The sequence below is a fragment of the Neolamprologus brichardi genome, chromosome 20 (assembly GCF_056152115.1).
Source record: "Neolamprologus brichardi isolate AB-2024 chromosome 20, ASM5615211v1, whole genome shotgun sequence".
Lineage (NCBI taxonomy): Eukaryota > Metazoa > Chordata > Actinopteri > Cichliformes > Cichlidae > Neolamprologus > Neolamprologus brichardi.
The window spans coordinates 14715836-14732606 of NC_142123.1; the positions used below are offsets into that span (position 1 = coordinate 14715836).

A 16771-nucleotide genomic window follows, 5' to 3' on the forward strand; every position below is an offset into this window, starting at 1 on the left:
TATGTCTGAAAGACCTTGAGGAGAGTGAACATAAGCAGTCCTAATATGCCAGGACAGGGGCTCAGGGACAATAATGACCGGCTAATGTCAGTTCTCACAGTCATCTTCAATTTGTTGCTGGACCACTGTTGTACCTTCCTGCTTTAAGACTGCTGGCATCATTCTAGTGCTCAAAAAACCCACAGTCACTCATCTCAATGACTACTGCCCCACAGCGTTCCTTTTATGATGACGTGCTTTGAGAGACACATTGTCTCCAGCCTCCCTCCTGCATATGACCCACTACAGTTTGCATACCGCTCAAATCACTTTACGGAAGATGCCATCTCCTCTGTAATACAACAGAGACAAGCACATCTGGATGATAAAAACACAAACATGCAGATGCTGTATTACAATCAAAGGGCTCGTTGTCAACTTCAGGAGCGGCCAGGGCGGTAACACACCACTCCTTATCAACAGCATGGTAGTGGAGATGGTAACAAGTTCCTGGGAGTACAGGTAATAAACACTCTGTTCTGGTCACTGCACACCGGAGCTCTTGCTAAGAGAGCTCAGTACTTATTACACAGGTCGAGGAATTTGTTCACCACAAAAAAAAACTAAAGACATGTCTGACTTCTACTCACCCAGCATGAGGAGGTTCAGATGAACATTCATGATGGGCATCATGATGGACAACAGGCTGTCTCTTTGCCTGTAACACACATAAATAATTTGTGAGAGAAAGAAATCAATAAAACATCTAGGCCACAGTAAAACACCACAATACACAGAGGCATTGTTTGTCCATAAACTAAAGTAGAGTATTAACCACTGTCAGTCAAGGCACGTGGTGGAGTCCCTTACAGATCTTAACAATGGTCTTGGCTGGTTGGAGTAATAATTACTCAGTGCTGTGGTAACAGCTGATGTTACAACACAACCTCCAGGCTTTGCTGTGATGTAGTAGTATGGGAAAGATAGATGGTCTTGACTGAAAAGAACCAACCAGTGTCTACATTGCTCATGCCAGATAGTCCGAAATGTTACTCTGAGATAAGTAAAAGTGGTTATCAAAAAGGCAAAAGGACCAGAATAAATGAAAAGACTAAGTGTATTTAGAAAGCATGTCACATCCTTGATTTCTTTCACCCTACAAAAACCTACTTAGTTAAGAGGGAGACAGATTTGATTGCCCCACAAAGGTTTTCAATATGAAAGAATTGCCCAGAAAGCTCAACCTTGCTTGCTAATCCAGGTTTATATTTTAAAGCAGATCCCGGTTGGGAAGCATTTTTCACACTCAGCTTAGCAATAAAAAGAAATGCCTGCCGACCCACAGGGACACTGTCAAACGCACGCACACTGAGGGTGTGCCCTGCACGGTCACAACACTCAGTTCAGTAATGTGCACACATTCAACAGATAGATACACAACATTTAAAAATAAATAAATTATAGCAACACCACATTTAGTGTTACCTTTAATACAGACGGGTGGAGATACTTTTTGTGCATGTGAAAAATATCAAAGGATACAAAAAGTTTATTGATGTCTAAAGAAAAAAAAGTATCAAGTTTTCTGTATTGGTAGAGAAAATTTCTACTATGTGCGGTCTGCTTCTCATGATAAACAAAATGTAAAAAGAGACTGTCAGCAGGGTTTCTTTGTTATATGCATATCATTTTAGAACAGTTTAGCTGCTGCCTAAATGCAGACTTTTTGCCTTTATTAAGACATCCATGCAGAGAGACATAAAGGGAGAAGACACAGAATAAACAACCTGGGATAAATTTGAACCAGGGCCTCTGCAGTAGCCTTACTACTCAACTTGGTGAGCTAGATTGTAAAGACAATAGTTCGTATATTTATCATTTATAACTGCAATAATGTATTGCTTCATGCACTACCAGAATTTTACATGTGACACTATTTACTGTCTAGACGATGGAACTGGTAGGATGCTCAAGTAAAAAATGGAGACACAAAATGCTGGATTTTTCTCTATAATACAAAAAAATCTATTTGTTTTACATGTTTTGCTTAAAATCAAGAGCACATAAACTAGTTATTAATGCAGAAGGCATACAGTCATCTTTCCATCAATCACATAACTTCATGGGCTTACAACAGAGGTAAGATGGATGTGCTTTTTTTTTTTCAAAAACAAAAAAGTCCCAAAAACACTAGATCCCTGTTAATGAGTGGCCACTTACTGCACAGTCTAAGAGTGGGAAGATCTGCAAAGAATAATAATGCCAGTTTGCCACCGCAGAGTTGCAAAGAGGTATTTTGTCAATCAGTAATATTAGATTTAACCCATCCAAGATCTACATGGAGGCATGACGATGACAATAAACAGTTTTGATCAAAACTACATTCTAGCAAAAGCCATTTGATAAGAGTTAAAACAAAGAAAAAAAACAACCTGTAGCACTAATCTTACATTTTAACAGCTACATGATTAAAAGTTTACAGTTTAGACACAAGTGGCCCACATGAGTGGCGACAGCACGAGGTTGCCTTTTAATCTGAACTCTTTGCCACAAGCTACAGAAATACCCAAAATATATTCAGAGTTTAGCTGATGGTACACAAATTAAAAACCTATTTTAAAAAAATAACGACAAAAACACAACTGTGTAATATTCACAATGAATATGATGAATCCAACTAACTGAGAGCAGCCTTGTACTCACACAGCCATGGGTCACCTCACTCTCCTCTGCACAGCGTGGTCAAAATTGTTCACTGGAGGCCAACCTGCTTGACAGTGCGTAGATTCCCGTATTCCAGTGCACGTGTTCAAGCCTTGGACCCCAATGTGTACATTTCCGCATGCATGCACATGTGCAGTGTGTATGTGCGCCAAAATGTGTAAAACAAACTTGAAAGTGCAACCGACGGCAGCGATGTAAAAACACAGGGAACGCCACCGGCCAATTGGAACGCAACGTGGCTGAGGGACCCCCTTCATTCCACTCGTCCCTCCCACTCCCTCTTTTTTGCTCTCCCTCCAGCCCGTCACTAGGGCACTGGGGTGAATGGGCAGCTATTCTTATTCTAATTTCACTGTCAGTCTACAGGCCACTGCCTGAAAGAGGGGAATGGTCTCCAGGCTTTTGGAATGCACCACCCCTTTCTTCTGGACACTTGGAAGAGTGAATGGTGAGAGAGGAAGATGAGGGCAGAGAAAAAGAGCGAGAGGGACAGTTCAATGAGGAAGAGGAAGACGAGAGGATGATGGAAGAGGAGGGAAAATTTAATGTCAAAAATAAGGAAAAGAATGACAAAAGAAACTGAGAAGAGTGGTACCGACAGTCTGATCAGCTTAGCTTAATACAAACTAGGTGACTCCATAACAGCATTTTAATGGAAGTTAGAAAGAAGAACAAGACAGAAGATGAATTTTTCACATCTACTCTGATCAGCCCTGTCTCTGCATTAAATGATAACAAGTCCACCAAAATACTGAAGAGCAAATTTTAGAGGAAATTTTCTATGGTAGAAATCCCAAATATTCAGGTCAGGTGCTGTACAAACTAAATGACTAAATAACATAAGAGAGACCGACTAAATCTCTTCAAAGTATAAAGGAAACGTCTTTGGGATTAAAATTTTTTTTTCATTAATGTGACTACAAACCAAATGAAATTAACCTGTGTGTCATTTTGGACATGTGACAATAAAGGCTATACAAACTTATTTTGGCGAACAGAGGGGTTGCCCCTGTTTGGCATAAAAAAATGTTAGTTTATGATATGTATGCATTGGTCTCACTTTTCAAACCTGTAAGCAGCATTCACCCATCCATCCATAGATGCAGCTGTCAATCCAGCTGTCAGGGCGAGAGGACAGGTTGTCAATCTGTTGCACTGCTAATTAGCTCCTTGCTTTAGCTTGACATTTAGCAGGAAAGATAACACCGTGCCAATAATCTTCTTCTCATCAACAATTTACCAGAAAGAGGATAATTTTATTGTAAAAATAAAGTTTAATTTGTATTTTAAAACAAGACCAACTGTATAATCACAAAATTGCATGTGCTGAGAATTTGTTGTTCCTTTTTTATCCTAACCACTGAAAAAATAAAGGATTTGAAAATAAAACTGAGCTGAAGCATAAGCATAAGGTCAAAGAGTTCAATTCCACTCAAATCACCGAAGTGACTCTGCTGCTGTGAATAGATTAGCAAAGAGAAAGGTGCATGAAGATGCATGATAGTGCGCATGTGCATTTGAAAAGAGTGTGTGTGGGTCATGTGCATGCATACATCAGCGTCTGATTATTGGGGGGGTCATAACCCCCCTAACCCCTCTGAAAATTACGCCCCTGCATGCATGTGTGTGGTTCAGGCGCGACAACTTAAAAGCTGCAGCAGAGAACAAAGCAGCTTTCACAATCACAGCTCTCTGCTGATGTGACCTTTCACCTCTACTAAAAGAGCGAGATACGTCTCAACACACAGTAAGCACGTACGTGGCAAGTGTAACTAGTAGTGACTTCAATGTGGTTTCTTAATCTGCTGTAAGAGTTCACAAATCAATTACTGAAAACTTCAACTACAATTCTACAAACATCTGAGAATTTGATCCCCCTGAAAATAAAGGCAACATATTATTCAAAGACACTACTTTCACAGAACTAAAGAAAAAAGAGCAGATCAAAAATTAAAAAGAATTGCAAGTATGCCTCTGACACTCTAGCCTGCAGCTCTTTTTAACGTATATCTTGCAATCCTCTTGTAATCCAACTATGCGGGTGTCTGGGTGTTAGACAAAACTACAGTAAAATAAACCAGATAGGCAACTTATGGGTCTATGACAGTGGTTTCAGCTGCATGTACAGACATTATCAGACTTTCATCATTTTATTCTTTTTTTAAAATTTTTATACAGGTCAAAGTGTCCCAGTTTTAGGCTGTAAGTAGCAAGCTCTTATGGATGTATAAGAAAAACATTGTTATGAATATGCAAGCAATAGGAACTGAACCTGGAACTCTCCTTAAAGCAGACAAATAAGACAATGATCATCACACTTAGAGGTCTTTGGTTAGGTTTCACTGCAGGCAGTCAAAGACCTTGAGCAAAGACTTTGGCACAGACAAGCACACAATCTCTACAATAAGACAGATAAGACGGACCCTGCAGAAAGTTCAGTGCCACCACTATAACTCCTGCACAGCGGACAAAGCCAAGGAATCTACACTCAAGTCCAAACAAACCCAGGTTCCCATATCCTTGAAAACCATAACATGATAAGCCTGACTCTGTGCATGTGTGTGTGTGTGTGTCTGTGAGTTTGTGTACACATGAAATGAAGGCCGAACTACTGAAATCACTGCTGCCAACGCACTGCAGCTTGAGGCACTGTTGTTAACATGCTGTAAAACAAGGTTGGACTGAAAATGGGATCAGATCATTTCCTGGAGGAAGTTTACTTTCCAACAGGCAGGTGACTCGATATTTATGGTTGTGCCACTTGTAACACTGTCATCTGGTAAATGGCCTGCATTTGTATAGCTTTACTCAGTCTCTAAGGACCCCAAAGCGCTTTACACTACATTCAGTCATTCACACACACATTCACACACTGGCAATGGTAAGCTACGTTGTAGCCACAGCTGCCCTGGGGCGCACTGACAGAGGCGAGGCTGCCGGACACTGGCACCACTGGGCCCTCTGACCACCACCAGTAGGCAAACATGGGGTTAGTATCTTGCCCAAGAATATTTGGCATGGAGCCAGGAGGCAGCCTGGGATCGAACCACCGATCTTCTGATTAGTGGCTGACCTGCTCTGCCACCCTACTACAGCCACCCCAGCGAATCCATGATCGTTCAGTGCCTATATATTACTTTTAGCTATGAACGACAACATTTTCTCCATTGCTTTTAAGTATTAGACAGAAAAGTGATATTACCAGTGTTCATTTATTTGTTTATTATTAAAACTATGTGCTTCAGACTGTTAAATTAGCCAAATCAAACATCCAGAGAACAAGGGAGCTCCTTCTTCTTCTAGTCAATATGCACTATAGTCATCTACATACTTAATGACTACACTAACCCAAGTAGTACAAGTGCCATAGGCTGGAAAACAATAAACTAGACACAGAAGGCTTGAACAAATGAGTGCCTCAAACAAAGGCACTAGTTTCAAGCAATGTACAAGTCTCCCTTGCTTCATGCATTGGTACTATAGTATAGACAACCCATAGACAACCAATTTCTGCAATGTTATAGTCGTCTAAAGCAGGACAATAAAACAAAAAAAAAGCAGCAGAGGGCCTTGAACATAATTTATATAATTTATTGATAAGAAAATGTCACATTTTTTTACCCAGCTGTTATAGGGCAAGAGGCAGCGTACACCCTGGACAAGTCACCAGTCACAGGGCTGACACATAGACACCCATTCGCACCTGTGGGCAATTTAAAGTTTCCAACTAACCTAACCTCACTAACTGCATGTCTTTGGACCCAGAGAGAACCCACACAAACAGACACCGGCCTGATTGTGGAATTGAACTGAGGACCTTCATGCTTTAAGATAACAGTGCTAACCACAGTGCTAATAACCAGGGCTACTCATCAAATACTGAATTATGGTGGGTGTGTGGGATCAAAAAAATAAATTATGACCACTTATACCTAGAATCACTGACATAACTTTGACCCCGTATAAATGAATATAAAACCACCTCTGATGGAGCGTGAAGAACTAATCTGAGCAAATAAAGAGTGAAATCCAGAGCAGAACAAACAAACGGGCTTCAGGTCTCAGCAAGAGCGCTTTGGAGGTGAACATGCTTGAATTAAACATCTGCGGGAAATCTACATCCTCACTTACGTTGTAAATGGAAACTGCTCCCACCCCTACACCGCAACCCTCCATGCCATTCAAGCTGCTGTGGGATACCTGGGGCAACCCACGGTGTGATTCCATATCTTGGGAAGTACATGTGAGCTCAAGCAGAAGGTTACAGCGTGGGGTTTTATATATCGTCTTTATTTTAGAGCAACTAATGTCACACATTATGCCAGACTATTTTTAAACTTTTTCAGTGTTCTTCTTCTGTAATAATTACATTATTTACCTGTCTTAGTTACTGTTTTTGTTATTTGTTACACCCTGTTTATTAGTTTATTCAAATGTGTATTTTAACTTTATTTTAATATCTGTAATCAAATTATCTAAATCATTTATAAAAACTAAAAACCATACATACTTTTGTTTGGTCAAATCTCAATTAAAATTTAAAATTAGATGAAAATTAACGATTTCTTCAAGAAATTACTTCTCTGCCATTACTTCGGTTGCTGTAGGGCGGGCTCAAATGACCTGGAATCCTGTTAAGGATGTTACATTAATGGTATCCATCCATCATCTTTATTATGGTGCTGGCATCTATCCCAGTTTGGGAAAACCCTAGAAAGGTTCCCAGTCTGTAGCAGGGCTAAGAGAGACTGACAGGCATTCATGCTGGCATTCACACCGTCTGTTAATTTAGAATCACTGATTAATCTAACCCTCTGCATGCCTTCAGGCTGTGGGAGAAAGCCAGAGTAACACCTACATAGTAATCTATTATATTGTAAGAAATGTTTTTCAGGAAGGAATTACAAGTAATCTATTTCACACCATGCCCCTCAGAAGATCTACAAGAAAGAGATAGATATTTAACAATTTTTGGAACTACAACTGTAACATGCTTCATAACTATACTATATAGACAAATACACATTACATCTACAGCAGCTTAACTTTTTTCCCTAAATTTGTACAAATTCACTTCCTCTAATGATACTGACTAAATGTTTAGAGCAAAGTACTGAGACAAGATTGAAACCACTCTTGAATTAGTCTAATGTACAGTGATGATGAAAATGAAAATGAAGGATACAAGCTATAAAAAATACAAGGTTAAATAGGAGCATAACACAACAAAACATACAGACATTTAAATAAAAATGTGAAAGTCCATTGCTGGAATACACACAATATATTAATAGAATCCTTGTCCAAAAATACACCAAATCACTTTGTGTATGTAGGAATCAAATAAGATCATGTCTTTCCATTTTGTTAATACTGGTTCAATCCCACTCATTATACATGAAAGCCTTTTTGCACTGAACTGCAAGACATGAGTCAGAGTAGTCATAAATTACTTTAACATCCCTTAAAGCCACAATAACTTTGTCTCCTCAGATCAAATTAAGCCTATGTTGAAGTCACTGTGAAGTTATTTGGAGCACATCTTTCAAAATGCAACACATTTTAAAAGCCTACAGGAAAAGTTTGCAATGGAAGTCGAGACTTGTTTATAATAAGGACACAATTAAATCTTACCCTTTAAGGAAATTAACTTAATATTTAGATTAATAGAATGAGCTGGGTTTTCTATTACGATATGGCTGGAGGTGAGTTAACAATTCCAGCTTTATAGATGAGCGGCCCTAAATGCCTCAGCCCTTCTCAGTCAATGTTCGCCCCTTTATTTCAGAGCATCTGGTGCTCACTGACCTCATTTAAGCCTCTATTGCTTCAGTCTCGCGTTATAACATGTTATAACAATTGTAGGCACCAATTGCTCACACAGAACACCTTCAAAGAAAACAGTTCAGTTAAAAAAAAACTGCCTTCAAACGACTTTCAAAACCACTGCATAAATCACCAGATCATCACCCCGGGAGCCAAAGGAAATCTCATAATGCTGTCTGGACAGTTGGCGCGTTTTATACAGTAAAGAAAATATTACAATCAAAGACAGTTTTATCCAGATTTTCCCTGCTGCTTGACACAAGCATGAAATAAAGCACACCCAATACCGCCTACTGCTTGGCTTACATTTGCTCCACACCACCTGTGTACACACAGACACACAATGGGAAGTGTGAACGTGCAATCCCCTTCAAAACACAACCGATACATTTTGTTTTTTCTCTCTAAACAATCGAACAACACTCTGCATCAGATCACCTGAAATGAGCATTCAAAGTCTTTGGTGTTCTACCATATAAAGCAAAATAAACTCAAAGGGACATGCCTGTCTGACAAGCCTGACAAAAACTCACGCAAGGGCATGACCAAACAGTAGCGAGTGAGGAGCTCCTGCAGCACGTTGCAGACACATGCGAACGAACGTAGTCGTGTTTGGACTAGAAAAACCGAGAATTAGTTGGCGCAAGGTGGAGATGAACAGGGCAGCTGTGAGGTTGTGGCTCAGAATTAACACCTTTGTAGTAGTGTGCCTATAGAGATAACCCAGAGAGTGCTGCAGTTCACTAGACAACAGTGTTACCTGTGAACTATTAGAAGTGCAGTGTCACATATTAATGTACCTCCGAACACAGAGACTTCTGTCAGCCTTGGCTAGCTAACACAATACATGGAATTCCAACAACAAAGGCTAGCCATGCAGATAATGCAAAATTACCAGATCTCTATCACTTATTGTAATAATTTTTCTTCCACAGCTTCTTGTGTGGCTCATTGGCATCTACATTTTTTTGCACATAAAAGTGCAAAAAAAGGTTTTTATTATATTACAATATTTGAAATTCCTATTGTTCTGTTGGACTGACTAAGAGCACAGAAGCCCTATTTATAGGTTTCTATTAAGGAACAAAAGCAAACAAAAGTAATCTAATGTGACACTTTATTAGATACACCTTACTAGTATGAGTTGGACACCCTTTTGTTTTCAAAACTGCCCCTTTGTCTTCGTGGCGCAGGTGCTGGAAAATCCTTGGTGTATTTGCAAATACTGAGATGACAGCATCTGCAGATTTGTGGGCTGGCGGTCATGATTTGCCACATCCCAAAGGTTCTCTGTTAGATTGAGGCCTGGTGACTACAGTGAACCCATTGTGATGTTCAAGAACCCAGTTTAAGATGATTTGAAACAGCCATCAGAAGAACGGTACAAACTGGTCATAAAAACATTGCTGACTCACTTGGTGAATTTTTGTTTCTTCACCTTGCAAATCTACTGGATTTATACCATTTTTACACCACTTTTTTTTTCAACTGAACAAACCAAAGGTCTTTGCTATTTCTTTGATGGATAGTCATTCATTTTTAGACTTTTAGTGATTTTTTTCTTTGCATTATCCTCCCATTACTTTTCATATTCATATACAAGTTCCTCTTTGAAATGATGACCCAGTTCTCTGTTAAATGAACCATGTGTGAGTTCTTTTATGAAAGAACTAGGGCTGTTGTCATGCTCCTCAGCCTTTGATCCAGTGTTTTATGTTTTTGGTGTTTCAAGTTATGTATAGATATTTAGTATTAAATATCTTCAGTTTGAGTCTTATTTACTCTGGGTTTCACCTCTTTATATTCCTCAGTGTTTCCCGCCTTTTCATTCTGTGTCATTTCCTGTGTTTAGTTCTATCTGCACTCTTCTGTCAGTTATTGCTCCTCAAGTCCTTTTTATTTTGTTACCATTTGTCTCTTGTGTTTAGCTTTACTTTCCTTGTCTCGTTACCTTGATTTAGTTTACGTGTACTTAGTTCCCCAACTGTGCCTCATTCCCAATTAGCCATTAGTGTATCTACGTGTATTTAAAGCGTCAATTTGCCTTAGCTCTTTGTCATGCTGTACTGTAGTCTTCTGTTGCATTCTCAGCCTGTTTTGGATTTAGTTTCTTCTGGCTGTAGTCATCATTGTGATTGTTGGTTCTGTGTTGCTGGTTCTCACATTTCTTGTGCATACTATGTGCTGGTATTTTCACGGACCTTGTGTTTGCGACTTGTTCACCACCTGCAAATAAGTTTTTTTCTTATTTGATATCTATCTCCTTTGAGTCTGCATCTGGTTCCTCATTTGCCCGCACACGAGAGCTGCACCCAACTATTCACCTATTAAGATATTTGTTAATAGGTATGTATTCAGTTTTCTCACGGGGTTAGCAAACATTTAATAATTTCCATTATTTTCTGTTAATTATTACCTAATGTTAATTATAACTAAATTATTGCCAAGTTAATGGGGTTAGGTTAATTGGTGAATCTAATTTGCACATAGGTGTGACTGTGAATGTGAATGGTTGTTTGTCTCTCTGTGTTAGCTATCCATCAGGCTAGCAACCTGTCCAGGGTGTACCCCACCTCTTGCCCTGGTAGCTGGGATAAGGATAAGCAGAGGAGAATGGATTGATGGATTATTACCAAAATGAATAAATGAAAATGAATATATACTGAAACTGAGCCATATAAGAATAATGTAGTTGTCATGTGTTGATAGCTATTATATTGTTTTGGGGTTTTTTTGTAAAATACAAACCTTCCCTTTAAAGATGTTACTTGAAAGCTTGCACTTGTCTAATACTATAATATGAACTGTCCAAATACATATTGCTTGGGCTATATGCAAAGACAACAAGACAAACATCAAATACCTTTTGATACTTTTTACACACACACACACACACACACACACACACACACACACACACACACACACACACACACACACACACACACACACTTGTAAGAATGATCACAATAATTTGCAGTCGATTCTTTTCATTAGACTGCAAATAACAAGTTCAGCTGCACAACAGCCATGATTATGAACCCCGTTAGAGGTTGCAAATTTCCATCAATAATGTAATTAAAGAGCACACTGACAGTAGTTGGAATATTACTGTGATTTCAATCACAGAACTTGCTTGTTCTCAGATTTTTGAGTTATATATATATATATATAACTCAAAAATCTGAGAACGAACAAGTTCAGAAAAACACAAGTACTCCTAAATAGCATAATCCATCGAATCTGTTTTCTTTCCAAAATACTATACTAGCCAAAATGCTCCCCCCCCCCCCGTTCTGAATACACACTCAAAACTGTGTTTTTTACTTCATTCTCAAGCCAGTGGTTCTTAGTATATAAGAAACAGCATAGACACCACATTGTCACCAGTGCTACAATGTAACAACTAAGTGAGGCTGACTGAGGCTGGGTTTTTGCCATGCTGGATTCTGGCATGGGTATCCCAGCTATTCCTGCAACCTCACATGTCCAGAACAGTAACACCTCTGATCTGATGATTCTTGGTGGCAATAAAACTAGACAGAAGTACTGAGATGAGTTTCTTCAGTCTGCACTTGTGCCTTTTCTGTGGCAACACCCCTACCTGCAAATGTTTCATTACCACACTCCCAAAGTAGCATCAGCCTTTCTGGAAGAAGCATATCCAGTGTCTTTGCCAATATTTAGTCTAAATATATCTCCTACTGAACACTACTTTAGACATGCTGGGTTGATGTGTCCATCAGAGGCAGCCAAAACCAATGATGACTGCACAGCTGGAGGCTGCAATCATCCTGGAATCAACCAGGTCAACAACCAGTGAGTGTATGCCAAAGTGTTGGTCTACAAAATACCTTAAAAATACAAACTTCATATACTATTTTTAACTAGTACACCATCAGCCAAAGCAGATAGCAAATATATGTTTCTCTTACATGTCTTGGTTTACCACTATAGCTCCGAGTAGCTCATGGATCCTGTTAACCCTTACAGGGAGTGCAGAATTATTAGGCAAATGAGTATTTTGTCCACATCATCCTCTTCATGCATGTTGTCTTACTCCAAGCTGTATAGGCTCAAAAGCCTACTACCAATTAAGCATATTAGGTGATGTGCATCTCTGTAATGAGAAGGGGTGTGGTCTAATGACATCAACACCCTATATCAGGTGTGCATAATTATTAGGCAACTTCCTTTCCTTTGGCAAAATGGGTCAAAAGAAGGACTTGACAGGCTCAGAAAAGTCAAAAATAGTGAGATATCTTGCAGAGGGATGCAGCAGTCTCAAAATTGCAAAGCTTCTGAAGCGTGATCATCGAACAATCAAGCGTTTCATTCAAAATAGTCAACAGGGTCGCAAGAAGCGTGTGGAAAAACCAAGGCGCAAAATAACTGCCCATGAACTGAGAAAAGTCAAGCGTGCAGCTGCCAAGATGCCACTTGCCACTAGTTTGGCCATATTTCAGAGCTGCAACATCACTGGAGTGCCCAAAAGCACAAGGTGTGCAATACTCAGAGACATGGCCAAGGTAAGAAAGGCTGAAAGACGGCCACCACTGAACAAGACACACAAGCTGAAACGTCAAGACTGGGCCAAGAAATATCTCAAGACTGATTTTTCTAAGGTTTTATGGACTGATGAAATGAGAGTGAGTCTTGATGGGCCAGATGGATGGGCCCGTGGCTGGATTGGTAAAGGGCAGAGAGCTCCAGTCCGACTCAGACGCCAGCAAGGTGGAGGTGGAGTACTGCTTTGGGCTGGTATCATCAAAGATGAGCTTGTGGGGCCTTTTCGGGTTGAGGATGGAGTCAAGCTCAACTCCCAGTCCTACTGCCAGTTTCTGGAAGACATCTTCTTCAAGCAGTGGTACAGGAAGAAGTCTGCATCCTTCAAGAAACACATGATTTTCATGCAGGACAATGCTCCATCACACGCGTCCAAGTACTCCACAGCGTGGCTGGCAAGAAAGGGTATAAAAGAAGAAAAACTAATGACATGGCCTCCTTGTTCACCTGATCTGAACCCCATTGAGAACCTGTGGTCCATCATCAAATGTGAGATTTACAAGGAGGGAAAACAGTACACCTCTCTGAACAGTGTCTGGGAGGCTGTGGTTGCTGCTGCACGCAATGTTGATGGTGAACAGATCACAACACTGACAGAATCCATGGATGGCAGGCTTTTGAGGGTCCTTGCAAAGAAAGGTGGCTATATTGGTCGCTGATTTGTTTTTGTTTTGTTTTTGAATGTCAGAAATGTATATTTGTGAATGTGGAGATGTTATATTGGTTTCACTGGTAAAAATAAATAATTGAAATGGGTATATAAATGGTAAATGGACTGATTCTTATATAGCGCTTTTCTACTCTCCCGGAGTACTCAAAGCGCTCTATACAACATGCCACATTCACCCAGTCACACCCATTCTCACAAGCACTTTATCTATACTTAGTGCTTTTTCTAACTACATTCACACACATTCATACTCCGATGGACGCATCGGAGAGCAACTTGGGGTTAGTATCTTGCCCAAGGATACTTGGCATGCCGACTGGAGGAGCCTGGGATCAAACCTCCAACCTTCCGATCAGTAGGTGACCTGCTCTACCTCCTGAGCTACAGCCACCCCAATATTTGTTTTTTGTTAAGTTGCCTAATATTTATGCACAGTAATAGTCACCTGCACACACAGATATCCCCCTAAAATAGCTAAAACTAAAAACAAACTAAAAACTACTTCCAAAAACATTCAGCTTTGATATTAATGAGTTTTTTGGGTTCATTGAGAACATGGTTGTTGTTCAATAATAAAATTATTCCTCAAAAATACAACTTGCCTAATAATTCTGCACTCCCTGTAGTTAGAGTTGTAAATAGCAGTAGGGTGACAGGTACTGACCTGATTAAAACTACCCTAAGCCTATAAGAGCCATGGGACACTGTGCCTCCAAATACACCCAATACCAGGATAAGCTGATGAAAAGAAATTAATGCTAAAAAGCATTTTTTGAATTACAAGGAACAATATGTCTAAGGCAGTTATTTAAATTATTTTTTTCTTGATATGAACAGATAAAAAATAAGTCTTTCTATAATTATTCTGTACGGCCTTACAATAAATAACAAACCCATCAAAATACAGAGACAAGAAGATTAACAATAAACATGGTAACAGAAACAGGTACTAACAGATGAGACAGAGGAGGGACAGACAAGGAAAAACGGGAGATTAAAATAACAACAAACCAGAGCTCATTTAATCTCTTTGCTTCTTTATGATACAATATTACTATGAGACTACTGTAAACAATGGAATCACTCACTTTAAGAAACTGTGCCATGGCACAGTTTTCTTTTTTAATTATTTTTCACTTCCTTAAGCACTATTATGAAGGGCCAGTACCAACAAATATACTTCAAGCTCCTGAAATGTAACTGTCAAACACCATCTTTTCTTCTTTATATGACCTCTGTAGCTGTAACAAATGTTTGACCACATTATTTTAGATGCTGAATATGAGCTCTGCTCTGCATTAATCTTAGCTGCTGGTTAATCTGGCAGGAATGTGTGCAAGAGTGTCAGAAATCTGCCTCCCAGCCATAAGCAAACTTGTGGTGTCAGTAAGAAAGCATGTTCACACATCCATCACTTTACAGCACACACAAGCTCGTATTCATCAAAGTCATAATAGAAATATATACATTCCCCTATGGCGATCAAATATTCTCAAAATATGCTTTCCAATTTAATGATTAAAAAAATGATAAGAACACTTTTTTTTCTGTGCTATGACTAGTCAAGGTGTGCTTGTTCACGTTTTTCCCAGGTATGCTGCCATATCCATATCTAGGACTTGGCACCGATTTTACACAGGATGTCCTTCATGGAGCAAACATTTATCTGGGCTTGGAAGCAGCACTAGAACAGCACTAGCTTGTGGCCTCCTAAGGTCACCTGACATGACAACTAATACCTTGCCGTGTGTGTGTGTGTGTGTGTGTGTGTGTGTGTGAGAGAGAGAGAGAGAGAGAGAGAGAGAGAGAGATTGAATGAAATGACACTTGAAAGTACTTTAAGCACTGCGTAGAAAGACACTATAGAAGTACCAGTTATAAGTGAATCAAACTTTGGATGCACACTCTTCTATACACGTTTAAATCAGATATAATAGAGCAGAGAGAAACTTTTTTTTCCTACGGAAAAATGTCATATAACCTCCAGTGTCTAGATACATATTATCATATTACCTAAGTGAATGTTAACAGGGATTTTGCTGCACTTGCTTTAGCGTCACCAATAAAAACCCATATAAAAATCCAGCCTCAAACATGAAACACAAAACGCAGTTGGATCATTTTTAAGGGTTATACTTACAGTAGCAGTTGTAGCAATTTCTGGCTACATGTATCTACAAGGTGCAGAAAAGTTCGTTCATTTATAGTTTCTTTTAATTCCTTTGATTTTATTCTTACTACGTAATCATTAACGCAAGCTAAGCGCTAACAAAGATTAATTCGCCTTAGCATAAAAGCAGTCTTCAATGTCACATTTTAGCCCCTACATGGGTTTTACTACTGCAGCACCTGGGCTACAGTAATAAGACAAGGAGCATAAGCTCACTGTAACAGTATGACATTGGTGGTTGTGAGTTATTGGATTTCACTGAGGAGTTTCCTTACAGAAAAGGTTTGAAAGACAAAAATTAACACAGCTCACCTGCCCCGAAGCTTTCTGCTGGCTCTGTTCGCTCCTTCACACACACACACACACACAGACACACACACACACACACACACAAACATACAGAGCTAAACTAAATTTCTTTCACTTTCTTTCCCTCAGACTCACACAGACACACGCACTCTCTCTCTCTCTCTAACAGAGCTCGTCCCGTAGCGGCTCGATGCACTGCCTGTGTGAGTTCGGTCCTCGGTCCTGACGAGGTACGGTGGCGCGCTCAGCCCCGCCAGGGGGAGGTGTCAGGCAGTCCCAGGTAAGAAGGAGCAGGTAGAGCTCGTTCACAGAGCCCGACCACGCCCGCAGAGACCAAGGCCACTGGCAAAGTTCTATACTTTAACTCTCAGTGTTGAACAGTGTTGAACTTCCTGCAGTGAGAGGTCAAACTTGCTCAAGAGAAAGCAAGCAACAAAAAAAAGTTGGAGTGAAAATGTTTACTGTTTATTTACTTATGGATTCCACGTGGATTTCAGATTTAAACTCCAGTATTTTTTGGAGGGAAG

The 16771-nt window shown here is 39.7% G+C and overlaps 1 protein-coding gene across 2 annotated transcripts in view; it reads right to left on the reverse strand.

Annotated features, from left to right (window-relative positions):
• lamb2l (laminin, beta 2-like) overlaps positions 1-16482 on the reverse strand; it is a 53790-nt gene extending 37308 nt beyond the window's left edge. The window contains exons 1-2 of one of the 2 annotated variants that reach the window (XM_087833399.1): positions 16248-16482; positions 630-697 (exon numbers count right to left, since the gene is read on the reverse strand). In XM_087833399.1, coding sequence (XP_087689525.1) covers positions 630-697; positions 16248-16333 — 154 coding nt within the window. In that variant the 5' untranslated portion in view covers positions 16334-16482. Of the gene's footprint in view, positions 1-629; positions 698-2682; positions 2896-16247 lie in introns of those variants that run through there. The other variant, XM_006804058.3, reaches the window with a different exon arrangement.
• Between the last annotated feature and the right edge of the window lie 289 nt (positions 16483-16771).